The 26969-nt window shown below is 57.4% G+C and overlaps 1 protein-coding gene across 1 annotated transcript in view; it reads right to left on the bottom strand.

The window, feature by feature from the left end:
• Positions 1-463: 463 nt before the first annotated feature.
• Positions 464-26969, bottom strand: part of Il4r (interleukin 4 receptor) — a 36019-nt gene continuing 9513 nt past the window's right edge. Inside the window, exons 2-10 of the mRNA XM_023716443.1 lie at positions 16493-16580; positions 15192-15339; positions 13828-13979; positions 11633-11784; positions 8819-8975; positions 8081-8180; positions 6224-6302; positions 5226-5275; positions 464-4333 (exon numbers count right to left, since the gene is read on the bottom strand). Of these exons, the coding sequence (XP_023572211.1) occupies positions 2884-4333; positions 5226-5275; positions 6224-6302; positions 8081-8180; positions 8819-8975; positions 11633-11784; positions 13828-13979; positions 15192-15339; positions 16493-16562 (2358 nt within the window). The 5' untranslated portion in view covers positions 16563-16580 and the 3' untranslated portion in view covers positions 464-2883. The remainder of the gene's footprint in view (positions 4334-5225; positions 5276-6223; positions 6303-8080; positions 8181-8818; positions 8976-11632; positions 11785-13827; positions 13980-15191; positions 15340-16492; positions 16581-26969) is intronic.

Raw genomic sequence — 26969 nt, 5'->3', positions numbered from 1 at the left:
CTCTGGGCAAAGCTACTCCACAAACCCTTGGATGGCGGCCTGAATGGCCAGCTCAGTTGCTGAGGAGTGACCAGAGGGAGGATCTCAGCAATCAGCCTGAGGATGGGGTTGGATGGGCCAAGAGCAAGCACAGGCAGTGGGAGCCGCAGGGAGCAGGCCAGTGGGGGGTGGAGAAGGCCCAGGGCCACAGCCAGGGCAAGAAATTCAGATTTCTCGGCTATCTATACCATTTCGCTCTTCCTTCCTGTACCTCTATAAGGAGGATGCCTAGGAGATGACGATGAGAGGAGGCCCATGGCGACAGCCTTCGAGGCAGAGAGCTTTGTCTTTCCTACATTATAAAGAAGAGGTAGGCAGACTGAATGGAGCAGCCCAGAGTGAGGTCGGGGCCTGGGGGCTCCTGACTAATCCAGAGACCAGTGTGTGGGAGGTCAAGGGCCAGACTGTAAGGAGATTTTTTAGAAAAGTAAAATGACCAAGGAAATTCCAAGGAATATCCTGGAGTGATCCCTCTTTGCCCTCAGATGGTGAAACCAGCTCACTGCAAGAGGGAGTCCAGGGTGACAGATAGCCACCAGGATCCTGACCAGCCAGCCACTGCTGTCAGGGGGAACATTAGTGCTCCTCCTCTGCAAGGTGCAGAGGGAGCCCTTTGGAAGGAGCACATCCGGGCCTGAGTTTTTCAGTGCCTCCTAGTTAGAGCTGTGTTAAGGTCGGAGGGCTGCGCTCACTTCTGCAGCCTATATCCTAAGACCCGGAGAATGATGGGAGACTCTTCACTCCGGCCACCTTGCGCCCCGACTTTATCTCCCCCACTTGCACCACAGTCCCTGGCTCCCTTCTCTGCAGCTGATCCTTCTGCACTTGGAGCCAAAGTCCCTGGACCTCAGGCAGGGCCAGGCCTCACCCTGCACCCGGAGCGCTGCGCGCTGCTCCTCCAGTTCATCTCCGCTTCTCCTCGCTTAAGCGTCACCTCCTCAGCGCCGCTCTGAGCTGTCCGCCCCACCGCCATCTCAGATCTCCACTTTTTTCATCGTAGATGATTCCAGCGAAGATCCTTGAGGTCCCCTGCCTGCCCCTGGAGCCCATCTCATCCCCGGATCTGCCTGGGACGCTGTGTATGAGCAACGACACTGCCAGGGGCACACACATGGCTGCGGGCCTGCCAGGACCTGCGGTGGGGCCTTGGCGGGGCCCCACGCCCCATCTCCTGGGTGTGCACTTCGTGAAGAGGTTCTCCTCCGAAGCAGCTGGAACAGCTGGAGAATTCTTTCCCTGGAAAGGAAAGACCTGCACCGAGTCCGACCAGCTGGCTCCCTCCTCTTGGCAGGCTAACTCTGCACATGTGCCCGGAGCCCTCCGTGGCGGCACTTCGCGAAAGGGCTGTCACCCACGCTGGTGACCTGTGTGTAACACACCTGTCTTGCTTGATACCCTTCCCTAACTTGTTCCCCACCCTTGGCAGGGGCTCTGGGATCACTTCTTCCGTCGATGTGACGTAGAGATAGAGACAAGGACAGGTAAGCAAGAACCCTTGGGTCAAGAATCGAGCAAAACGCCTTTATGGTCACCGGGTCTCCTCAAAGGCCCCCAGAGCCTTTGCAGAAGCAAGTCTGGCCCTGGCCTGTGTCCAGCCTCCTCTGCGTTGTAGTTTTGACCTCTCTTGCCAGTGGGCGGAGTCGGGTGCTCCTTAGGTCAAGATACCATGGCCCCTCAGCATAGACTCTCGTGTCATCCCAGGACCTGCACCTCCTGGCTGGGAGCGCTCCTCGCCAGCCTGTGGAGTGTACCTTTTCTTTTCTCTTCTTTCTCTCTCTTTCAGGCACCATCTTGTATTATATCCCAGGCTGCCCCCAACTCTCGGGGCTCTTCCCACCTTGGTCTTCTGTAAGCTGGGATTCCAGGTGTGTACACCATGTCGGCTTTCAATAAACCTCATTCCTGTGACTCCTTCTACGTGTCCTGTTCAGTTCTTTGTTCTGTGAACACCCGAACCTGGAAACCACTTCCCCGGGACCTCACATACCAGTTCACAAACCTCTTGGGCCCTGGTTCCTCTGGGTGTGAAGATTCCACTTAACAGCCTGGCACCAGGTTTAATACGCAAAAAATAAAAAGAACTTTTATGCATACAAAACACCAGCTGGGTCCTGTCCCACTCTCCCCAGCAGAGGCAAGCTGTGACACAGTCCTGGGACACGGGAAGCACCCTGCCCCACCCACATTTCCAGGCACCCTTGGCCTTGGGTCTGGGGCGGGCCTGGCCCGGCACCACTGTACCACGGGACACGCGCTGCTGCCTGCTGTCTCTATATGGCTGTCAACAGCAGCGTCCACTGAGAGGCCACAGGGAGCTGGGTCTGTGTGTTCAGGGTCTTCCTGGGCGCCCCCACCCGTCAGCCATGGGGAAGTCACTGTCCTGTTCTGGAAATCACACTTCATTCGTTGGCTCCTCTGCCACCAGCACTGCTCCAAGATCACCACACAAAGCAGGCGGAGGCCTCTGCACCCCAAGCGCCGTCTGAGACCCTTTCTGTCCACTGCCAAGGCCTCCCAACACCCCCTCTGCTGGCTGCTACTTTCTGGGCTCAACTTGCCATTGGATGAGATGGGGACAGCCAATGCCAGGCACACAGGAGACCGGGTGGACCAGACGTGCGCTGGGTGGGGACAGGTGCTGGGACACCCCAGTGAGGCAGGCAAACCTCCCATCCCTGAAGTGCCCCGGTGGGGGAGGGCCACCTGGAGCCCTTGGGTGAGCCCAGGCCAGCGCAGGGTGTGGCCCAAGCTGTGTCAGGTGAGGTCATCCTGCACTGCACAGGCCTTGGGAATCTGCCACCTCTCGGGGGAGGCACTGGCAGGCCCAGCGTCCTCAGGCGGACCTCAGCAGCAAGGCCTATAGCTAGGGTCCCTCACACTCAGGGTCCCTGTGGTAACCAGGCCCACCACTTTGGGGGTCAGGCTTGGGCTCTGCACATTGCTGGGGGCAGGCTGGAAGGACAGCGAGGACTTACCCTCCTCTGAGATGCCCATGGGTGCCAGGGAGGCTGGGTCAAGCCTGGCTTCCAGCAGAAGCTCAGCAGGGGTGGGCAAAGCCCCCGGGGGTACCGCTGGGAGTGAGGCCCCGTCACCACAACAGCAGTCACAGCAGGGGCTGGTCACAATGTGGGGCTGGCCCACCTCCTCCTGGCTGTGACACTGCTTCAGGTGGCCACACAGGTGGCAAGTGAGGGCAGAGTAGACTATGCCGCTGGTCAGGTCGTCCCTGTGAGGGTCAACGGCCTCCTGTGGGGGCAGTAGGGGCTTCTGCTTGTCCCCCTCTCTGACCTCTAGCCCCAGACTGAGGCCCTCTGGGGGGCTGCTTGGGAGGGGACCTTGGGGGCCAAGGGGCGGCCCCACATCTAGGCCAAAGGTGAAGAGGGGCTCAGGACCAGGGCACAGGTCCCCCGCGGAGCTGGTGGTGAGGCTCTGGAAGGGTTTGTAGGCCCCGTCTGCACTGCTGCCCCCGGGCCCTGCCATCGGGGCCCAGGTATCACTGTCGGGGTGTGCGCTCAAGGAGGCCTTGTACCCAGCCTCGCCTGGGGGGCCACCCTGCCTCACGGCCTGCACGAACTCCCGGTAGCCACTGCAGGAGGAGCCAGTGGGGGCTGCGGCGGTCCCATGCTGGAGGACATGCTGGCGCAGGATCTGCTCCCAGGTTGGTGGCTCAGAGGGCTGGGGACTGCCAGGGCTCGGGGGGTCCCCTTCCTGCAGGCGCTCAGCCCACTGGCCTTTGGGGGACGGCTCCCCGGGACTTGGGGTCTGGCTCTGAAGGTGGCTGAAGCTGCGGTAGGCGGGATTGTCCTCGATGACCAGGGGCAAAGGCTGCTTCTTGTCCCAGGGAGTGGGACACAGGGTCCAGGGCGTCTGAGCACTCGGGCTTCCGGGGCGCAGCGGAAGGCAGGGGCCCCCTGGGCTCGGCTGGCAAAAGTCCCCATCCTCAGCCCCCAGCAGGCCCAGGATCATGCTCTCGGTCAGCCGGGCCGCGATCCTCTCCCTGCCGTTGGCGAAGCTGCCCTGGCAGCTCTCCAGGGACGTGCACAAGTCCTCCTTGTCCCCTCTGTCCTCCTCTTCCTCCTCCACCTCTGCTGGAGCCTCAAGCAACTCCACACAGCGCACCACGCTGATGGTTTCTGGTAAGAGGACCGTCCTGCGGACCTCCACGGGGCACCACACAGGCCTCGTGGAGCCGGGGGTAGGCCTACTCCGGGTACCTTTCGGGAGATCGTCATTCTTTTCCACGCCGTGCTCCAGCAAACAGGGCAGGAGCTTGGTTAGACACGTCTTCCAGCGCCTGCAAGAGCAAAGCTTGGTCAGGGCTCAATATTGGCACTTGAAAAACTCTTACTCATCCTTCAAAGCCCAGTTTATAATCATGCTGTCCTGACAGTTATATATGGCAGATGCGGATCCTTATTCTATAATCAATAACCAATGAGCCTGGTCTCCTGAACTGAGACCTCTCTGAAGGACCTGTGGCTTTCTTCTGGATTTCTGGAGCCTAGCCCATGGCCTACCTAATGCAAACTGGGTCTACTGAAAAATGAAGTTTTTATCAAAGACAATGACATTTATTTTTTAAAATTTATTTGTGTGTGTGTATGTGTGTGTGTGTGTGTGTGTGTGTGTGTGTGTGTGGCCAGCTCAGCCCACCAGGGGGCGGGGCCGGCTGGCATGTGGTGCTGGGGGATTGAACCGCGGTCCCTGTGCTCTGCTAAGCTTGTTCTAAGTAGGTGCTTTAGACCACTGAGCCATTTCACCAGCCCCGACAATGACATTTAAATATAGCACCATGGCCTAAGGCATGACAGCATGGGTGAAGGGGTCCTAGGGTCGGGCAGGGGCTGGGCCATTGTGCCCAGTATAAACTGGCAGGCCCAGCAGGTGATCAGGGAGGGGCACAGTGGTGGTGAGATACCCAGATGCTTGGGACAGTGGGCGTACAATCTGATTGCTATCTGAGCAGCTGGCACGGCGGCCCTGGCTGCAAACAATCAGCTTTGTCTAGACTGCCGGGCACTGCCAGTGGGCTTGGAACATGCCTGACCAGCATGACTCAGGGGCCTCAGCCAGCAGCCAGCACTTCGCCCCCCTCATCACCCCAAGGCCGGGGATGAAGGGACTGTGGGCCCTGCCATCAGTTTCAGCCCTCTCCCAAGCCACACAGGCAAAGTCGTGATACATACGGGCATTTCTGGGGCTCCTGGCTCCGGGGCCGCTTCTCCCACGGTGACACCTGAAAAAAAAAAATAAATAAATAAAGGCCAGTGAAGTAGAGTGGAAGCCAGCCTGGTGACAGCAACTTCCAGGCAGCTTCTGTTACAGGAAGGCTGGTATGGCTCAAGGTTTACAGAGATCCCTCAAACTCTCTGGCCTCAGTTGTCTGGGAATTAACCAGAACAAGCCAACAATAACAACGTTGTGTGGCAGAAGTCAGCCCAGGACTCCGGGACTTGCTTTGATAACTGAGGGTGAACTCTGGAGCCTCAGGGGGTTTGGGGCTTTGCAGCTTCCTTCCCTCAACTCCCTTCACCAAGCAAACAAGCCTGCTAGAGGCAGCGGGGGTCGGCTCCTCACCCCCGTGAGTCAGGTGGTCCTGGGCCATGAATGCGGCCACCGTGCCTGGCCCGGCCTGGCCCCATCCAGCCTCGCCTCCCCCTGCACCCAGAGGGGCCAGGCTGCAGAGTAGGCGCCAACTAGGTGGTGGGTGCTGTTGCTCATGGGATCTAGGGATGGTTGTTACCTAGCAACAGCTAAAGGATAAAATGCACAGCACTCCGTCTATGCAAGGCTTCACGACCCACAGTGTCTTTGCACTATCTCAACTCACTCCTCACCAGTAAACACAGCACAAATGGGGAAACTGAGGCTTGGAGAGGCTCAGCAATCCATTCTGGTCTACACCCCAGGAAGCGGCGGGGCCGATGTCCAAGCCGCCTGCACCACCTGGCTCCAGAGTCAGCTCCAGTGCAATCTGGACAGAGTTCATGTCCCTTTCCCTCTGTCCTAGAGAGCCCTGGCACCTCTGATCCCAACCCAGCTCAAGAAAGTGACTGGCTTGTGGCTGCTCCCCAGGTGCCCACTGTGTCCTGGTAACCGAATTCTGAAAGCTCCTGAAAGGTCGCAGGCATACCCTCAGGTCCCTGGGACACAGGGACCACCCTTGGGCCCCAAGCTGTCTCACCTGGGGGTTCTGAATGACAATGGCCACCACAGGGCTGCAGGCTGGGTTGGGAATCTGGTCCCACCATGCTTTCTTAATCCTGAGAAACAAAGGGAACAGACAGTGGCCCCAGATGAGAGATATGCGCAAACACAGAGCACAGTCCTGGCCACAGATGCCAGGGACCAGGCTGGGCTGGGGGTCATGCTTCTGGGTCCCTGTCCTCATCCAGAGAAGGGGACTCTAGTGCTAATGTCATTCCAAAGAAGAGGACACAGAGGCCCGGAGAGGGGACGGGCAGGAGTGGAGGCAGAGCAGGTTCACACCTGGATTCTGCCACCTGGCTTGGAGCAGAAGGGGCTGCCACTGTCCCTAGGGAGCAAGGCTCCAGGGAACCAGGACAGCTGCAGAGCCAGGATCTGAGTCTTCTCCAGGAATCCCCAGGAAGAGGCCTGGGGAGCCACCGAGATGCAGCATCTCTTCCTGTAGCCACCTAGGCCACAGCACCCCTGGGCAGGACAGTCCACTACCACTCCTGAGGTTAGCCAGCACACTTACTTCTATGCTTGCTTATTGCAGAAGTAGTTTTTAACCCAGGCTGGCTGTCTGTACTGGGCTTCAGCACTTGTGCCCTCCCCGCTTTTGAGACACGATTTAACTGAATCGCAAAGTTGCCAAGACTTGGCTCAAACTTGTGATCCTCCTGCCTCAGCCTCCAAGTTCACAGGTTATAGGCCTGCTACATCTGGCTTCCCAGCCTGCGTCAGTTGAGCATCTAGTATGTTCTGTTCACTGTGCCAGGCTCCAGGGCCACAAGAGCGAACAGAAAGATGGAGACCCCCCACTCTTGTGGAGCTGACCTTTGAGGCAGGGTGGACAGGAGACGTGGACGTGGAAATGAGTGGCTGGCACCATGCTGACATGGTGGTGGATGCCATGAATAAAGAGGGAGACAACACAAGGGAGAGGGGTGTGCAGAGCAGGAGAGGAGAGTGCAGTGTGGGGCGGAGGCGGTGGGGAGGGTGGGGAAAGGGCTGGGGAGGCCCTGAGGGAGGGACATGCCTGGCACTTTTGGAGAATGGCCAGGAAGCCAGGTATGGTGGCCCAACAATCAGGAGGCTGAGGCAGGAGGATTGCACAAGTTTCAGTCCCATCCTGGGAACTTCTAGAGACCCATTTCAAAATTTCAGACTGCGGGGCTGGGGATATAGCTCCGCGGAAGGGCATCCCTGGGTCCAATCCTACTGGGGTGCAGTAGAGGGGGTGGGAGGAGACAGGCGGTAGAGAGCCAGAGGCTCAGAATGGCTCCTGTAGTTGAGGGAGACAGGAGCGGGGGGGGGGGGGGGTTCCCTGCAGACCCTTGAGGCCCTCAGGCATCCTCCCCCAGGCACCTCTGATCCCATCATGGAGGGAGGAACAGCAGGGACAGGGGACAGAGGTGTGGAGACTCCATGACTCAGGTCTGCTAGGACCTCTAGAAACAGGCTCTTCTGGCCCCTGCCCTCCCCGCCCCCACTGAGATCAGGTCCACCGCTACCCCAGGCCACCACAGCCAAAACCAGGCCTCCTCCCACACCACACACCCCAGGGCTGGGCCAGACTCTGGCCTCTAGGGTGACCAGGCCACAGGGGCCCCCTCCCCCTCCCCCTCCCCCCCGTCCCTCGGGCACCCGTGTTCCCCGCCAGCTGAGGCTCAAGCACCCCTCCTTGGAGCAGCCTGTCCTGGCCCCCAGCTAAAGAGCACCCCAAAACATCCCTTCCCTAATCGTGAATGTACATCCCTCAGCTGGGGCATCACTTCATGCCGCATGGGCTGCCGTGGGTGACAGATTGGGGGAACGTGGCCTGGCGCCCCAGCCATGGGTGAGGCAGACTCACTTGCTGACACTGCAGTAGCAGGACAGGCAGACGAGCGTGATGACCAAGCAGGTGACGATGACGCCAAGCTTGACGCGCTGCTCGAGGGGCTGCTCGTAGTCTGTGGGGAGGCGAGGGCAGCCATGAGCCGGTCTTGTGCGCTCCAGCACCCTCCTGCCACGGGGGCCCACCCTGTCCCACTCCCCCAAGCCCAGGGCGGGAGCAGCACCAAGGCCCAGCACTCCTGCTCCAGTGTGGCTGTGCGGCTCGAGGCTGGACTGTCACCCCTGGCCCAGCGACCTAGGACCACACCCTCGAGGGGTTAATGATGCTCAGCTCCTGGGCTGCCTTGGGCATCAGGCTCGGGGTGTCATGCTGTGCCTCCTCTTGCCCAGGACTTCCCTGCCGCCTTCTCCCATCGCCCCGCCCATCGCCCCGCCCCCCCAGCGCCCCTTACTTCCTGCCAATGGGCTCTAGCTGCTTCTTTATTTTTTCTCTCTGCCCACCAGAATGGCAGCTCCAAAGGGCAGGGATTTGTGATCCCCCGTGTCTGTTCACACAGGAGCAGCTCAATAAATATTCGTCGGAAATACATTCAGTTCCAACTCCAAAGCTGCCCCTCCCAGCCAGCTGGGGTCACTGCAGTCTTACACCACGGAGATTTCGGGCTTCCTCGTGCAGCGGAAGGCCGGCTCCATGCAGCTAGAGCCGCTTCCAGTACCACAGCCCGCGATCTACCCCGCGCAGTGCGCGACTCACAGTTCTTCCACTTGACGCTGGGGCTCCACTCACTCCAGGTGCTGCCGTCGAGCTGAGCGAGGGCCCTCACCCTGGCCACGTAGGAGGCCCCGGAGGTAAGCTGTCGGGCTTCGAGGTGGAACCTGCTTTCCTTGTAGGTCACGTTGTAGATTATATCCTGGTAGAGAAAGGAGTCGTCCATGCACAGCCGGGGCGAAGGAGCCATTCCTGCCGTAGCATCTGCCCTGCACTGATCCCACGAGACACCTGCCGGGGTACAGATGGGGCCGCCTCTGCCTCCGGGCCACCGTCTGCCACCTCTCCAGCTGTGACCAGAGTGGACGAGACGGCTCCCTGCTGACTTGCTGTGGCCCCACCTGGTGGGCTCTGTGAGCCTACTTCTCCCATCTGTAAAATGGAGGTCAGAGTCCTTACTGCCACTTTCTGGCTGTGTGACCTTCAGAAAACAGCATAACCTCTCTGGACCTCAGTGTCCTCTTCTGCAAAATGGGGATAAGGGACATAAGTGGCCGCTCCCAGGGCTGCTGTGGGGTTCTTGGGGTTCACCTAGGCACACAGCAGTCTCTCCGGAGTTCCTGCATGGCCCATGCATATACAGTTACATGAAGCGACCTTGTAAGGTCCAGACTCTTAGGCCTGATGATGCCGAAAAGGCTACCGGAAGGCATTCAGGGTAGCCTTCGGGCCTCCTGGTCACCAGCCTACAAGGACCTGGGTGCCACCAATGTCACAGGAACTCACATGACCCTGCAGCCCCTTCAGCCCTGTCCCCCTCTGCTGTGGAGGCTGAGTCAGAGCCCGGTGCAGCCCACAAAGACTGACGCCACAGGTGTGAGGCCACGAGGGTGGCCGTGGCAGTGCGAGGACACGGCAGCAGGAAGCACAGACAGCCACGGGGACGCCCCTTCGGGGGACAGCGGGCCTCCAGGCCTGGGTCTGCTCGGCCTCCCCTCCTCCGTCCTGGCACAGGGTGGCTGCAGTGTTCCCCAACTGGCAGGAGGACCTCAGGCCGGGCCCTTGAGCACCATGGGAAGATTTTACTTTATGTAAATATTACTTCTGAACTCACAACAAAGTTTGAAAAGCAAGCGCGAAGTGAAGGCTCGATCGTGACCTAGGGAGGGGCCCTGCGCAGGTACAGCCCGGGCAGCTGTCCCGTGAGGAGCTGGCAGTGGTCTCCTGGGCCTGTGGCCTGGTGCACAGAGTGTGGAGGGCACAGGCGCTGGGGTGCTGGGGAGGCCGGGCGGAGGGGTGCACAGGAGGGGGGAAGGCAGAGGGTCCCCCTCTTCCTCTCCGCACACGCGTGGGCAGGTGAGAAGCCACAGCCAGCAGGCTGCCACTCCCAGGGGAGCCCCTGGTTTGGCAGGGCAGTGTACCGTGAGCTCTCTTACCAGGGAACAAAACAGAAACCACCGTTTCCCAGGAATTATTTGTTAACAGGGAGGTAGTTCAGATCCTGGTTCAAAAAGCAGCCCCGCTGCTCTGAGGGGTGGGAACGTAGGCAGGCTGCTGCAGCCCTTGGGGCCCAAGTTTCCTCATCTCTTAGTAGACAAGGGAGAAATGGAAACCACCGTTGCTGCAGAGTTGAACTCACAGACCCAGCCAGACCCGAGTCTTCATTTCTCGTGTTCACTGTATACTCATAGCTCAGATTCTGTATCTCCACAACCTCAGATGTCCCATTATGTTTTTTAAAAACTCTAAACCTCTTCTCATGGAGTTCCCAGGGGGGATGAGCAGCTCCACCCTGAAAATTCCACCACAAATCACTAATATCTAGTCTTGGAAGTTGTCCACATCTGAGCCACAACTGGAACTTGCACTGAGCAGACCTTAGGCTGTGATTGGTTACAGAGGAGCATGTGACCAGCTCGGACGGGAGAATGAAGTTTCCAATTCCAGCTCTGTGATTGGAAGAGACATGGGGTGGGCGGTCCAGTGGCTTCTGCCCACAAATAGGAGATGCTGAACTTCAGCTCTCTGCCTCGGCCCTGGCCAATCGGAGCACTCCATCAGCCCTTGTCCTTCCTGCGGCATGGTTTGAAACTAAGCAGACGAAACACCAACACCAGGATTATTATTGGGACCTGGGACACAGGTCTGGAACTCCTAGAGGTCACTTTTTCCATTACACGAAGGGAGAGATTGCTTGAAAATGAAGCCCACACAGAACAAAATGGGGTCAGAAATTACTAGTGGCTCCACAGTGGTGTACATCTGAATTCCAGCCCTCAGGGAGGCTGAGGCAGTCAGCGCCAAGTCTGGGCCCAGCCTTGATAATTTTGTATGACCCTCAAAAGAAAAATAAAGCTGCGCCGGCCTCACACCTGGGGCATGGTGGCGTGGGCCTGTAATCGAGCGCTGGGGAAACTGAAACAGACTATGAGTCTGAGCTGCCTAGCGAGACCCTGTACCAAATACACTGGGAAAAAAGGGGGGGCTCAGGGTGGAGCTCAGCGTGAAGGCCTGCTGCGCTGGGACTGTTCCTCGCCGTGGTGGGGAGTGACCTTCACTTTGGGACTCAGGTCACTGAAGTGTGTGGCCCAAGTGTCACCTAGGAGCTCACATGTCCCCTCAGCAAGAATGTGACTTGCAGCTCTCTTCAGCTGACCAGTGGCATTGGATAGAAGTCTTGCTCAGTGCAATCTGGGAACTGGGCCCGGAGGTATGTAGCGCTGCCTTTCGGAGAGGCTGGCTGGCGGTGTGCCCACTCTGGCCATTGGCTCCCCACCCCATGCCCTCCAGGTCTGGCTCGGGGCCTCAGCATCTGCCAGCCCCACTTCTGGAGGTGGCAAGAATCCGCAGCCCACTCACGCTTTCTGGCTGGCTCTCGCTGGACACTTTGACCTGATGGGTGAGCCTGGTATGCAGGAAGTTCTCGCTCGGGTATTGGCTGCTCCAGGACAGAAGCCACCCACTCGAGACGTTGGAGCTGATGGAGAGGTTCACCGGGGCTCTGGGTCTCACTGCGGAGGGGAAAGTGCAGTGTGAGGAGCTGGTGGGGACACGCAGCCACCTGGTACCCCCGCAGCCACGGGGCCACGTGGATTGGAGCCCGTCTCCAAAAACAAAATTAAATGAAACTAAAAACTGGCTGGTTAAAGCGCCTGCTTAGGCAGACTCAGGGAACGGGGTTTGATTCCTGGCATGCTGTGCTGGACTCGCCCCCAGGGCGAGACTGGGGCATGATAGCACAGGCCTGTAATCCCAGCACTTGGGAGGCAGAAAACAGGAGGATCACTACGAGTCTGATCTGTGTAGTGAGACCCTGTAGACCCTGTAGACCTGGTACTAAATGCATTATAAAAAAAAAAAAAAAAAAAAAAAAAAAAACTGGCTGGGGATGTAGCTCAGGGTGAAGGCCACTGGCGGTACTGGTGCAAGAAGGCTGCACAGCACTTTAGGGTGTACTGGCTGTGTTGGTCCCGGGAAGGCAAAGGACACGGGCCAGTGTCACCCACTCCACTTGCCACCTCTGCTGCCCCCTGTGGCCACCTCTACACACCTCTTGGCTATTTCCTCAGTATCTGGCTTCAATTAGATTTGCCTGTTTAAAACTTGAGTCTCTTTCTAAACAGTTCCATGAGCTCACAATGATAGACGCATTCAGAGCAACGTACAAATGGAAAATTATGATTATTCTTTTGCGCTGTTGAAGATTGAGCCCGGGGTCTCGGGTGTGTAGGCCAGTTCTCTATCACTGAGGCCCAGATGCTAAAAAATTATTTTATTTATTTATTTATTTATTTATTTGTATTTTAGGGAAGGGTCTACAGGGTGTTCAGGGTCTCACTACTAGATCGGACTGGGAGTGATCCTCCTGTTTACAGCCTCCCGAGAGCTGGGATTACAGGCGTGTGCTACCATGCCCAGTCTCAACTGCCTTCTCAGCAAGCCCCATGGGCGGGGCCAGCTCGGCAGGCCCAGGGATTGAACCCCTGGCCCCTGCGCCTGCTTGCAGGTACTTTAATCTGCTGAGCTATTTGGCCCGCCTTTATTTATTTATTTATTTATTTATTTATTTATTGTCTCAGAGACTGGGTCTCGCTCTGCAGTTCAGGCTGGCCTTGAGCTCACCCTGTGGCCCAAGCTGGTCTCGAACTCACAACAATCCTCCTGCTGCAGCCTCCTGAGTGCTGGGATGACAGGCGCACACCACCACGTCTGGCCTCTAAAAATTATTTTAAAATTTTGCATAAATAAGATGCAACATATGGGGGCCTGGGAGATGGCTCAGTGGAATAAGGGCTTCCCTGGCAAACTCAGAGGCATGAGTTCAATCCCCAGTTCTGCAAAAAAAAAAAAAAAAGGCAATATATGTATACAGTGTTTCCCCTGGATGAACACAGTGATCACAAGCATAAGGTGATAAAAAAAAAATTCCTTCCCTAGAAAGACAACTGCAAACATAAAATAAAGTGTATTTAAGAGTCAGTCCCAGTCAACAACCAGTCGGCCGCCAGCGGTCCAACCAGGCCTTCAGGAGAGAAAACTGTTCTTCTGTGACCTAAAGCAGGTTATTCACCCCCAGGTCATTCAGCTGCCAAGCATGGATGGATAACAACTGTCCTTGGAAACTGTGAGGTTTCCAGAGAGGTTAATGTGATTTGCCCCGGATTCAACAGTAATAAATTTCTGATTTAAACTCCTGTTTGAGAAGACACTGGAGTGAAGTCTTGGAGGAACTGTTTCAGGGACTCCCGCGGGACAAGGTCAGCCCTGCAGGTCACAGCCATGTGGAGACAAAGACCAAGTGGCTCCCAGCTTATCTTTAGATCCCCAGAGGGCTGCAGCCAGCTTGTATGATTTCAACATGCCTTCCGGACACTGGGACAGTGACTTGCAGGGGCTCCAATCAGCTGAGCAGAAGGGGACCTGACGTGGGACCCAGCCCCACCCCGTTCCAAGATGCACGGACCACAGCCCTGAAAGGAGCCGGAAGCCCACCTGGCCCTGGGAAACAGAGGGACCTGAAATGCACCCGCCGGAAGCCCACCACTTGCCCTCACCGTGCTGGCTGGGCGTGAAGTTGCGACTCCACAGCAGCTGCGTCCCGGCCCACAGGTCCAGCTGGTAGGTGTCCACGATGGCCAGGAGCATCATGTTCATGTGACACACGCATGCTGCATCAGCGCTGTTCTCTGGGACACAGGTATGATTTCTGCAAACACAGGCAGGCTCAGGCTGGTCCCGAGGAGGAGGCCAATTTGAGCGCGGTGATCCGGAGCGGGCTTTCCGGACCACGTGCTCCCCTGACTCCCCTGATGTGAAGACCGGGTCTGGAGGCCTGAGGGCGGCTGGGGTGTGGCAAGGACAGGGACTGGGGTGGCCTTCCTCCCTGGCCCCTGCCATCCCAGCAGGGACCCTTCTCCTTTCCCCAGCTGCAGCCCTGTCCCGGGGCTTAGCTCATTGCTACAGTCTGGAAAGGGAGGCAATCTATGCATAAACGATCTGGACCTGCGTCCCCAGGGCCCTCCCTGCGGACGGCTTGCACCAGCACACGGTGGGCGGCAGCAGCCTTGACCTGCCACCCACAGGCACATGCCAGCCCAAGGTGCCCCCTTATCTGGAAGCCCCATGTCATAGAGTGCCAACTGTTTTCTGTAAGATCAGAAGGTCAATAGTTGGGGCTCTTAAGGTCACCCAGTGTTTGTCACGACTTCTCAGCTCTGCGGACTTAGCATCCCCCAAAAAAGCCCCGCGCTCTCTTCACAGGAAGGAGTATGGCCATGTGTTAATAAAATTTTGTTTACAAAAAGAGGTTACAGGCCAGAGAGGGCCAAGGGGCCAGGGTGCCTGTTGCTGGTCTACAATAACGTACGTGTCACAGCCCAGCTGAGAACCCCATGCAGCATGTTCGGGACAGCCCCATGCGCCCTGGAATCGCATAGCCCAGCACGCGAGCTGCGCGCATATGATGCTCCGAGGCCTCCTACTTCACAACGATCCTGTCACTAGCGTGTCACCCTCGTGGCCCTTCAGTGGTCTGGGCCAGTGGTTCTCACAGGTGTCAGGGGTCACTGGGTCAAGCTGTCTCCATAGTAACTCTCAAAGTTCTTTGCCTCTACATTTATCTTGCTCTGGAAGTTTCCAAGGCCACGTGACACAATGAGCCTTGTCCTGTGTGTCATGCTTGGGGTCTGACAAAGGAGCTGTAGGTGGGCCCACACTGCGGGATAAAGCTTCTCAGGTGCTAATAATGGACGTACCAAGGGGACCGTGGAGTTTGAGACCGCTGGTCTAGTGCCATATTCCAGCCAGATCCACTCGCCATGTGCAGTGACAGCGCTGTGTGCCCCCACGAGCCTGGCATGTGTGTCCCTGGCAGCCCCACTCCGTGCCCGGCCTGCCCTCGATCCCCACCCAGGCTTACTCTTCGTAGGGCTCCGGGTTGAACAGGAGCTTGTAGGACAGCCGCAGGGCAACGCTGCAGTCCACAGCATGGTCCAGCTGCCACTCGCAGGTGGAGAGGCTGAGGTAATCTGAGAAGCAGGTGGGCTTCCGCAGGACCTTCAGGCTGCCTGTGGGGACAGGGGATGCCTAAGCAGCCAGCAGGCCAGGGCCAGAAGACCCGGTGTCTCACAGGCAGCTGGAACCCATAGCCAGGGGCACTCGCATGCCCAAGGCAAGAGGGAAACCAGCCTTCCCGGGGCCAAGGATGCAGGCTGCCGGCCCCTGGGGAGGGTGGGGTTGCATGCTGCTTCCGCTTAGCTTAACTCTGCTCCAGGCCAATGCCAGGTGGGATGGTGCTAGGAGTCCACTTTGCACTGAGACCCCAGGCTCTAGGAGCAGGCACCTCTGCACCCTGGCCCCCAGGGGGTTTGCACAGTTGGAGAAGGAAAGGGCAGGGTGGGAGAGGGAGGCTTCCCCTTGCAACCTGCTCCAGGGCTTTGGGCACCTTCTTAAACCCTCCACCCACCCACCCACCCAGCACAGGGCTGATATTGATGCGTATTTGTCTGCAGGTGAAGGGCTTCCATGCGAAGGAGGGGTTCACAGGGCAAAGGAACATCCCCAAACAGTCTTGGGGCATCTTGACACCTCTTCCTCTCATAAGCCTGCTCCAATCTATCCCCATCACCTTCCCGATGGCCCTAGATGCTGTTCCCCTGGCCCACTCCTCCCTCGAGGTCCCCAGGCCTGCCCTGGTCCTTCTCACCCTGCAGCTGGGGGGGGGGGGCGGGGAGTTCGTCTCGTGACTGCGCACTCCTGGGCTCAGACCTCCTGGACTAGTGGCCCTGAGACTCCGCGGCCTCCTCCCTTCTCCCCGCCTCCTCTCCTGGCCCTTCCTGGTGCACAACTGGTGCTCAGCATGCCTCAGCCAGGAACACCTGCTCCCAGAGTTCTGCAGAGCCCAGAGTTACTGGCTAACTGGATCCAGGACTGGCCCTGCTGCCCGAGCTTCCCTTTCTCATTCATTGCTGACTTTTCCTGTCACTTTCAAAGATCATCAGAATGGACCTTGACCTATTATCCTCACACTTCTAGAACAATCCAGGTTTTCAATCTGAATGGAAGCCATTTAAAAACAAAACTACAGCCAGGACAACGAGCCATGGCTGCCCCTTCCCTCTTCCCACGAGGCTGAGGATCTCTGCTGTGCTCCCCATGGCCCCCTGTGCCCAGGACCCTGGCAGGACTCAGGAGAAGAGTGATGGGAGGGCGGAGACTCACCACAGCCCGCTGCCCACACCAGAAGCAGGCCGGTCACAGGGAGCAGGAGGCCTGAGCGAAGCCACCCCATGGGGAGACGCGAAGGCGCCTGCAGAGGGAAAGGAGAGTTTTAGTGCGGTGCTGCACAGCGTGGCCCCCCGGCCTCATGTCCCTGTGAACACGAGGCGTCACAGCGGCCAGAGGCCGAGCCACAGCTGCCCGTCCCGAGACATGCACACTTCCGTGTGCGCTTGTCCTGCCGACGCCGGGGCACGCAAGCAGCTGCGTCCCACACCTGCCCCACCACTTACAGCCCCGAACGCAGAGCAAGCTATGTTTGGTGCCTCGGTTTTCCTCTCTGTGAAGGGCCGCCTAACAACACCTCACTGAGGTGTTGTAGGTGTTACAGGAGCCCTCACAGTGACCAGACCACAGCAAAGCTCAAGGAAGTTTAGCAGCCTTTTTTTTTTTTTTTTTTTTGAGACAGGGTCTCACTATGCAGTTCACGCTGACCTTGAGCTCACTTTGTAGCCCTGGTTGGTCTCGAACTCCTGCCTCCGTGTCCTGAGTGCTGGGATTACAGGCGTGCACCAGCATGCCCAGATCAAGCAGTCATCTTAGGGCATGGGGCCATGGGACAGGCACCCCCTCGGCCCGGATCGAGGCTGAGAAGTGTGTTGCTCACCATAGCGAGGACCAGGAGTCTGCAGGGTGTCGCTGCACTGATGGCACCTGCTGCACGGCCTCGCACGGCTGAGGGCAAGCGAGCTCTCCAAGCTCTGCTGTAAGGACATGCGTCTCTTCCTAAGGGCACTGAGTCACCTCCCCACAGGCCCACCGCTTAACACTGTCACACCAAGATTCGGTGTCCTTGCAGAAATGGGAGGTCACATTCAGACCAGAGCACTGGCTACCAAGAGAAATGTTCGGGGCTGGGGCTGAGGCCCAGGGCTAGACAGCTCGCCGGGGGTGTCCTGGGTGTGAACCCCTGTACTGCAGAGAGACAGAGAGACAGAGAGGGAAAGAGAAAGAGAAAGAGACAGACACGGATACAAAGAGGGAAGCAGGAAGGGAGAGTAGAAAGCAGAACTCGGTGGAGCCCAAAGTATGCACATTTTTTTCCACCACTACTGGTATGCAATGTCAGTTTCCTTTAAATAGCAAGTGCTAGGGGCTGGTAAGATGGCTCAGTGGTCTAAAGCACCTACTTAGAACAAGCTTAGCAAAGCACAGGAACCGTGGTTCAATCCCCCAGCACCACATGCCAGCCAGCCCGCCCCCTGGTGGGCTGAACTGGACACACACACACACACACACACACGCATAAATAAATAAAAATTTAAAAATAAATAAATAAATAGCAAGTGCTGGCTGGGGAGATGATGGCTCAGTGGAATAAGCACTTCCCTGGCAAGTGCAAGGGCCTGAGTTCAATCCCTGGTACCACCAAAAAAAAAAACCCAAAAAACAAAAACAAAAACAAACCACACAACAGCAAGTGCTGGCATACATTCCTTAGGATGCCCAGAAAGCTCATTGCCCCTGGCATCCTTGCCCACGTTTCTACTTTGGGATCGCATTCCAAAAAACTGCCTAGGAGGCGGAGGCAGGAGAGTAGCACATTCAAGCCAGCTGGGAATCATAAGGGGACTCCATCTCAAAATAAAAAATTACAGGGGCCGGGGAGATGGTTCAGTGGAATAAGCGCTTCCCTGGCAAGCGCAAGGGCCTGAGTTCAATTCCCAGTTCCAAATAAATAAATAAATAAATAAATAGAAATCTTCTAGGCAGTCAGACAGGGCCAAGCCCTCAAGAAGACAAGATGGAAGATGAGATGACTTTGCAACTTTGGGAGAGACCCTGGATGCTCCTGTGGGCAGACCCAAGACCAAAGAGGAAACAAATGCTGCAGCATGCCTCCCCAAGGACCGCGTCTGGGATTGATATTCTAAATAGGTATCAGTCACCTTGAAAGAGCCCCCAAGAGTCACTAACCCAGCCCCAGCAGGAAGAGCCCCTGTCCTGGATTCCTGCCCGCTTGCTGTGTGACCTGCTTCCCCATTCCGTCCTGGATCCCACTGATTGTACCTGAGCACAGCGCTTGTAATTCACTGGCTGACCACAGCTTCGTCCCACCTCACGCCCACCCAAGCGAGTTCCCATGTTCTCCACCTTACACCTGCCTCACTGCATGCTTTTGCTCCTTAAAAAATCCCTGGAAGAGACAGTTTTCCTGGAGTTGCCCGCTCCGGCCCCTCTTCTGTTCCTCTCTTGGACAGAAGCTTTCTTTCTCCCTGTGAATATATTCTGCTCTAAACCTAAAATTCATTCTGCAGTTTTAGAGAACATGAACTCGCCCCAAGTACCTCTCGGGTTGGGATGTTCATTTCCCTCCACGAAGGGGACTCTGGAGACCCGGGAGCAAAGAAAAAAGGGTGCAGCGAGGAGGAGGAGCGTGGGGACTGGTGGCGGGCGCCAGGGCAGGATGAGGTGAGCTCAGGCTCGCTGGCAACCACGATTCCTGCCATGCTGGCGTCCAGAGGGACCTCACGGGAGGGCTCTGGTCGGCGCCAGCCCTGGACAGGGCCACACTGACAGTGCCAGCTTCTTCCTAGGACACTCAATCCCAGGTCATGTGTTCGCAGCCCTCGCCGGCTCAGCACTCAGGAAGCGGGCTCCACCAGGTCTGCCTGAGTACCCTGCCACTCTCCCACGGGAGAAACTCAGGCCACAGCCCTCAGGTAACTTGCCACGGGGGTGCCACGGCTGGCGAGAGCGCAGAGCGGAATCAGACCCCAGCTGCACCTCCTGAGGAGCCCACGGTTCCTTCTAATAGATTACATCCTTCAGGTCCTGAATGGAGAAGAACGGGCCACTCTGCTTGTCAGTTTCACGCATGAGTGGCCCATGTATGTCCAGGACCAGGACACCTGATTAAGCACCAGAAAAGGCAAGGGGACCTTACTGTCTGACAGGAGCCAGTACACAAACGACCAAGTCACCTGGGTCATATAAACAGGTCTAAGAGGCAGGACAAAGGAGGTAATGGTGCTCAGCCTACCATGAAAAGAGGGGCCAGGGAGATGGCTCAGTAGAATAAGCACTTCCCTGGCAAGCGCAAGGGCCTGAGTTCAATCCCCGGTTCCACCAAAAAAAAAAAAAAGGAAAGAAAAGAAAATTCTGTGTGGATAAAATGAGGAGAGCCTGACATCTGACATCCTGGAAGCCCTAGAAAGTCTTCACCTAGGGGCCAGGGAGATGGCTCAGTAGAATTAAGCGCTTCCCTGGCAAGCACAAGGGCCTGAGTTCAATAAATAAATAAAATTAAATTTAAAAAAAGAAACTCTTCCCCCTAAAAACTCTGCCCTCCTAGCCCTCACAGCCTCTTCACACACTTGACAAAAACAGAAGAATTCACTGTAGGCCAAGTTTTCTTCTACTTTTACAGATATCAGCTCACCTACTACTCAAAATAGCCTGTACCATTCCTTCCTCCATTTGCAGATAAGGGGACCAAGGCAGAGAGAGGTGAAGCATTTAGCTGAGGTGACCATGCTCTGAGAGGCCTAGGGGTTCAGCCCAGCCCTCAGGCTCCTGGTCTCTTCACCGCTAATTCTGCCTAGAAACTGAGTCCTCAGTGCTGTGGGTTTGCTGACCTCTCTGAGTATCTGATGCAAGCTAAACCCTCTTCCTGGCGACAGGTACACATTTAATTTTACGACCCATTTTGTAGGGTTCCTGGATTTCCCAGACTCTGGAGCAGAGGCCTCTCCCTGGGCATGCTATCGCGGGCCTTCTGAGCAGGAGAGTGGCAAAATTTTCCAAAAGCCCATTCTGAGCTTGGCATGGTGGCGCAGGCCTATAATCTCAGCACTCAGGAGGCTGAGGCAGGAGGATCACCCTGTTCCAGGCTAGTCTGGACTGCAAAGCAAGGCCCTTTCTCAACAAACCTAAAAACAAACCAACAAACAAAAGCCCATTCTAGGACTGAGAAAAGTTCTGGGAGTGGGGCACTCAGTGGGCGCTGCAGAGGGCCACCCCTCTGTCTTCCACGCTATGCCCAGAGTCATTTCCCAAGGGAGGGAAGGCCAGGCCCTGCCAAAGGTCCGAGCACCATGGCTTGCCTAAGAGGGTCTCCTCTAACTCAGAATGAAACCCAGCCCTGGTAAGAAGTGAGCACAAGCCTGAGGTCCAGTCCTTTTTGTTGTCATTGTTTGGAGACAGGGTCTCCTTATGCAGCTCTGGCTGGTGAGTTGTGCTCACTTTTGTCGCCCTCGGGCTGGCCTCAGACGCACAGCAATGCTCCTCTCTCAAGCTCCCACGTGCTGGGATTACAGTCGTGCAGCACCACACCTGGTTCCGGGGCCAGCACTGCGCACCTGGGGATCCAGGACCCACGCGGTGCACCTGGGGTTCTGGGGTGGGGAGGGCATCCAGCGCTGGGATCGAACTGTGGACCTCGCGCTTGCCGGGTAGGTGCTTATGCCTGTGAGCTATCTCCCCCGTCCCCAGAGGACCATTCTTGAAATCAGAGGTGTGGAAATGACACCACATGGCGGCGGGGTGGGGGTGGGGGTGGGGGATGCTGGGATTCAGGGAGGCAGAGGTAGGAAGGGGACTGCACGTGGCTCTGCAAGAGGGACAAGAAGACCTGTGCGGTGAGAGCGCTGTTCTACGGCATGGCTGCGGCGGTGCAGACACAAGGCTTGGCCCAAGAAATAAGACTGAACCCAGCTGGACACACATTGCACACAGGCAATCAGTTGGGGGAGCCTGGGGCAAGGCCTGGGAGTCCTTTCAAAGCCTGCACCCCCGCTCTGACTCCAAACCCCCGAGTCTACACTAGCAAACTGAAGCTTAGACAGAAGAGAATGCAAAAGCCACCCAAGCCCCGCTGACCTGACCTGCTGCCCTCTGGCCTGTCCTGCTGGCCCCTCTCCTGCCCACAGTCCCCAGGGCCCAGATGCCAACCCGCAGCCTCTCCCCTGAGGTGTCCCGCCTCCACGCAGCACACAGCGCCGTGTTCACGCGTTTCGGGTCTTGTCACTCTTAGCACAGCAGCCAGATTAGGCGTGCGGATTCTTATTTGATTTCAGGATGCAGATGGCAGAGATAGAAAGATTTGACTGCAAACATTTTTTTCAACTTCCCTAGATCAAAAGAAAAAGGAAAAACAAAAGCAGTCGTGGGCGGATCTTGGTTGTAGAGCATGTGCCTGCCTTGCACAAGGCCCTGGGTTTGATCCCCACCAGCACAGAAAAAAAAGGAAGAAAGGAACGGAGCAAGGGAGGAAGAAAAGAAAGAAGGCAAAAGACTAAAAAAAGGTAACGATCCACACCACCGGGAGCTGATGGTCTTAATATATAAAGAAACTTACAAATCAATAAGACAAACATTCTTTTAAGAAAACTAGGCACAAGGTCTATAAATAGTCCCCACAGAAGCAGCCTGAATAGTGATTCTCAGGGTGGAACAGGTAACTTGTAGGACAGCGATTCTCCCCTGTATGTGACATTGGTCTCTCCCTGGCTCTGGGATAGCACAGATTTGTGTCTGCCCTGGTCATGGCTTTGTCCCCAGTATCTAAAACAGTGCCTGACACCGATGGCACACGAGAGCAGTAAAAATCTATTAATGAATGGTTCCAACTCTGCCATAACAAATAAAAATAATCTATTTTCAAACACAGATGCTAAGCCAAGAGTTTGGCTATAAAAAGTTGTTTGCTTTCCTTCTTCCTTTCCCTTCCTCTCTCCTTCTCCCCCTCCCTTTATTGCCTTTTCAGTCCTGAGGTTGGAGCCAGGGTTTCAGGCCTGCCCTGACCCCTGGAGCTGCACGCGTTGGGTCGGTCACGAGCCTGGATCACCCTCCGTGTGTGGCTGTGTCAGTTTACACAGTGCCAGTTCACAGCTTCCTACGAGGCTGGTGCTATCAGCTTCCCATTTTACAGGTGAGAAGACCGAGGCACAGCGAGGCCAGGACGTGGCCTTGTGGTCCCAGAGCACCAAGTCTGGGTAGCCTACCATGATGACATTCTGCTGCAGTGCCCTGGAGGCCGCATCATTAGCCTGGGAGGCCAGAGAGCAAAAAGAGGCCTAGAGAGGTCAAGTGGGGAGGCCAAGGTCACGGAGTTGGGAAGCAGGGAGAGGGGCAGCCGCGTGGACTATGCAGCATGCCCTGAGGGACACAGCTGCTGGTGGAGAACTTGCGAGCCACGGACAGCAGGGTGCAGTGGGGGCCTCCCCAGCCGGTAGTCGCCAGGCCTCCTGCGTCTTCTCCCTGTCACTGACTCCCAAGTCGCAGAGGGGCTGGCCCTGCAGACGGGGAACAGCAGCTGGTGACCAGCAGCATGTGCAGAGCGAGTCACAGCCTCGGAGACTCCACCATCTGCGGGCCTGCTGGCTCTGGCTGGCTGCGGGCCAGGGACACTTTGCTCCAGGGACAGTGGCCAGGCTGGGATTCCCAGAAACAGCCGACACTCAGGGGGAGTGGCCAAGCCCCAGTGGCCTGGCTCAGACTGCCTGTCTGGTAGCCCGCTCATGGGAGAGACAGGCAGCCACCAGCTCAGGGACAGGGCCCACCTGCCTCCTGTTGGCTTCTGGTCTGCACCCTTCACTGCACCACCCTCCTGCCCATACTGGAGTGCTTCCCAGGCACCTGCTACCCGCAGCTACTACAGGGGCCAACAGGCCTTCGGTTCATTCATTCATTCATTCATTCATTCATTCATTCATTCATTCATTCTTCCTTTTAGAAAACCTTGAGCAGGATGAGAGGTTGTTGGAGGGTTCTGAGCAGAAAAGAAACAAATTGACACTATCTGAAAGAGACTGCAGCTGGGTGGCGTGAAAGGTCCATGGGGTCAAGGGCAGAAGCAGGAGGCTGTCAGGGCGGGTGGTAAAAGAGGGGTTGGACCCCAGGCCTGTGTGGGAGAAAGTGCCAACAGGAACACTGGCAGCCTGGCTGCTGGGCTGCAGAGGGAAAAGCTAAATCCGAGACTGCAGCCTGAGTTGCGCTGGGAGGGTGGGCTCGCTGGTCCCAAGTCCTGGGGGGAGGAGTGCACGGTGCGAGAGGGAAAGGCAGTTGCAGCTCGTTGCAAGAATAGTGCTCAGCAGCGCAGGAGGCCGGGGAGGCTGGGAAGGCCCACCCTGCCCTGGAGGGCCAAGCGCATGGTTGTGTGGGGGTGTTGGTGGAGGTCCTAGGCCTTGGGGATGTGGATGGCTACTCCCGTTTTACAGTCTCTGAAGGTTCTTAAGAAAAGGAGGGGGGCTGGGAGGAGCCCGGGCCTCTCCTGGCAGAGGCGCTGCTTGCTGGGGGGCCTCACTGTGTATGGGGCAGCCCAGGGGCCCCAGTCCAGGAGGCTCTGGGAGCAAGTTTGCTGTGGACTGCGGTGGCCGCGATGCAGGGCCGCTGTGCAGTGTGGGGCATGGCGAGTGGAGTGGGCCTCCTTTGCGGGCCACGGAAGGGCCATGGCCCGCAGGACGCGCTGTCACAAGGACAGGCTGCCACCACATGCCAAGGCCACTGCTGAGCCACACAGACACGTGTGGTGGCTACAGACAGGTGACAAGGTCCTTGGGAGACACCGAGGCAACTTCCTGCAGGGGCCAGGAAGGCCAGTGGGCTTCAGAAGTTTCCAGAAGCCCAAGGGAGGAGGCTGAGGGGAGCAGCAGGGGCCCGATGCCACAGCTGCAGCTCCTTGCAATCCTGCCAGGGCCCGTGTCCTCTGAGCAGCACCATTTATGGCTCCCTGCACACCCAGGCATCGTGCACCTACTGTCCGGGCCCCGCTGGACACCAGCTCCCACTGGCCACACGCGGCGCCTCTCTGCCCCTCCCTGGTTCCCTGCACCCAGCTCAGGGCCTGGTGTAGTCGGGTGGGCTCCCAGAGCGGAGAAGGCAGCCGGCCCCGCGGGGGCAGCCACGTCGCCTGAGGTGGGAATACAGTTCTGAGAGCTGGAATTTTCCGCTCTCATGGCAGGGTAAACACCAATCAGTTCTGGCTCTGAATGTTTGATGGCCTCAATGCTGGCCCCGACCCGGGCTGACCTCTACAGAGCCAGCCCCTGGGCGTTGCAGCCACACCCGCTCCTTGCTGCCCCGAGAGAGCACATGTCCATCAGGCGCCAGGGCACTGATTAGATTTTGGCTGTCTCGGTGACTGTCCTGGCTCCCAGGGGCTTTCCTGAGGTCTGCAGAAGTCTCTCACTGCCCCCAGCTGCCCCAGTCACTACAGGTCACTTCTTGGGCCCTTCTACCCCCCGGGGTCCACTCCTACCTGGACTCAGCCCTTGGAGGAGCAGCTGACCCCCACTGCCACCAGCCCACACGCACAGCAGGTGTGGCTAACATCAACACCATTTTAGAGATGGACAAACCAAGGCCCACAGTTTCGGGAGCCTGTGTAAGGCAGGCAGTAAAGAAAGTGGCAGGGGTCTGAGCTCCGGCCTCTGGCTCTGCAGCCCTTGGGACAGTGCCTGGCTTGAAGGGGGCAGTCAGGAGCTGTCCCTCTTCTGTTTCTGTCTGCTGTCCTGTAAGTACAGCGCGGAAGATGAAGCCCAACGCCGCCCCTGCACAGAGGGGAACCTGAGGCTCAGCGGAGCACGAGAGGTGCCCTTGGGACAAGACGGGAAGTGGCTGGGCTGGGACCTGGGCTCCCTGCCTCCGTGTCTGCCCTGGCTGTGGGTGGATCTGCCCCAGCACTGAGCAGGTCTTTGCTCCCTTGCACAACCAAGCTAGCACTGTGTGGGCACAGGAAAGATCACCCCATTGGCACGCAGACAGGCAGGGCCAGGAGGGAGGAGCTCTGTCTCATTCTGCCTATGGCTTCGCCCCTACTGCTCCTAGCCCCAGGGGGGCCCTGCAGGCACAGGGGGCCTCCTGTGAGGGTGGGAGCCACAGGGCACCTAACACACAAGAGCAGGACTCTGGAACCAAGCGCAGCCTCCCCCCTGTCTAAGTGGGAAACCAGACAAGCAGGGCCTGCTCAGCGCCTCGGTATCTACATCTGTGAAGTGGGAAAAGATGTAGATAAAAGATGTGGCTCCCACCCTCACAGGAGGCCCCCTGGCAGAATGAGACAGAGCTCCTCCCTCCTGGCCCTGCCTGTCTGCGTGCCAGCGAGGTGATCCTCCCTGTGCCCACTCACCTCCCTGGGGGGGTTTCAAAGAGGAAGGACACTGGCTGGGAGGGAGAGCCCTTGGGGCAGCACAGCCAGGGTGGATGGAAGAGGCTGCACTCTGACAACCCAGGACATGATGACTACTGGGTCTATTATGGGCAGGCCGCGTAGGCACAGTCTGGCACAGAGAGACTCCAATCAGCAAGACTGCCTGGCTCTGTTCATAGACAAATGGAGACAGACTGACCATGAGGGTAGAAATCAGGGCAGTGTGCTCTTGGGGGAGTGGGTCTAGTGGTGGCCCTGTGGAAGCAGTGGACTATTCTACGAGCAGTCGTGCTTGGTCTCTTGACGGGGTTGCATGCATGTGATCATTTGTGAAAATGCACAAAGCTGGGCTGGGGAGATAGCTCAGCGGTCTAAGCTCCCGTGTGGCAAGCCCAAGGACCCGGGTTTGATCCCCAGGACCACATGCTGTGCCACCTCGCCCTGCTAAGTTTATCTTGATTTGCAAATGCGGGAAAATAACTCCAGTGGCTCTGTAGCCCCACATTTGTACTCGTGGGCAGAAGCAGACTGTCCTCAGATGTCAGAGGGCCCTCCACGAGAAGAAAAGGACAACAGAGGGGACTGTGGCTGGGCCAGGCAAAGTGGAAGGCAGCCCTGCCTGGCCAGCTCTTCCCCAAACCTGTCCCACCCACAGGTGGCCGGTTGCCATGGTGACGGGCACCGCACACCTGCCCAAGAACTGCTGTCCCGCCAGTGTCCCGGTGGCCATGGACAGCACCACCGTCTTGCAGTGCTCAGGCTGCTCTGCCCAGCAGCTCTGAGGCTCAGGGCCCCTCTAGGTACAGGCGTCCCTCCCTCAGCCCCCCCCAGGCCCTGAGGCCACACCCCTCTCTTTCCGGTTCCCAGTGAGCTGTGCCTGTGCGTTTTCTCCCTTTGCAGACTGAAAGTCCCTCCAGGCAGGGAGTGGGTCTTACTCACATCTTATGCCAGGCAGAGGAGGCTCCCAGGGTGGCCAAAGCAAGCCCCGGGCCGCCTTGTGATGCACGCCCCTGGCTGGTGCATTCTCACCCCCTGGGCCTTTATACAGGCTGTGCTCACAGCGAGCACAGAGACACGTGTGCAGGGTCACACAGAGCTCTTTATCCGCCTGATTGTATTTATTTGTGGTGCTGGAGCTGAACCCCAGGCAAGCCCTCCACCCCCAAGTTATATCCCAGCCCCAATTATCCTATTTATTTTCCACAAAAACCCTGACAGAAAGGACAGGCTCTACCCTTATTTTTATAGATTAAGAAACTGAGCTCCAGCCCAACCAGAAATGGGCGCGCAGGGCTGGGGAGATGGTTCAGTGGAACAAGTACTTGCCTG

The sequence above is a fragment of the Octodon degus genome, unplaced genomic scaffold (assembly GCF_000260255.1).
Source record: "Octodon degus isolate 3935 unplaced genomic scaffold, OctDeg1.0 scaffold00001, whole genome shotgun sequence".
NCBI classification, from domain to species: domain Eukaryota; kingdom Metazoa; phylum Chordata; class Mammalia; order Rodentia; family Octodontidae; genus Octodon; species Octodon degus.
Note: the sequence above shows the minus strand (reverse complement) of the source record. Positions and strands in the feature narration are given on the sequence as shown.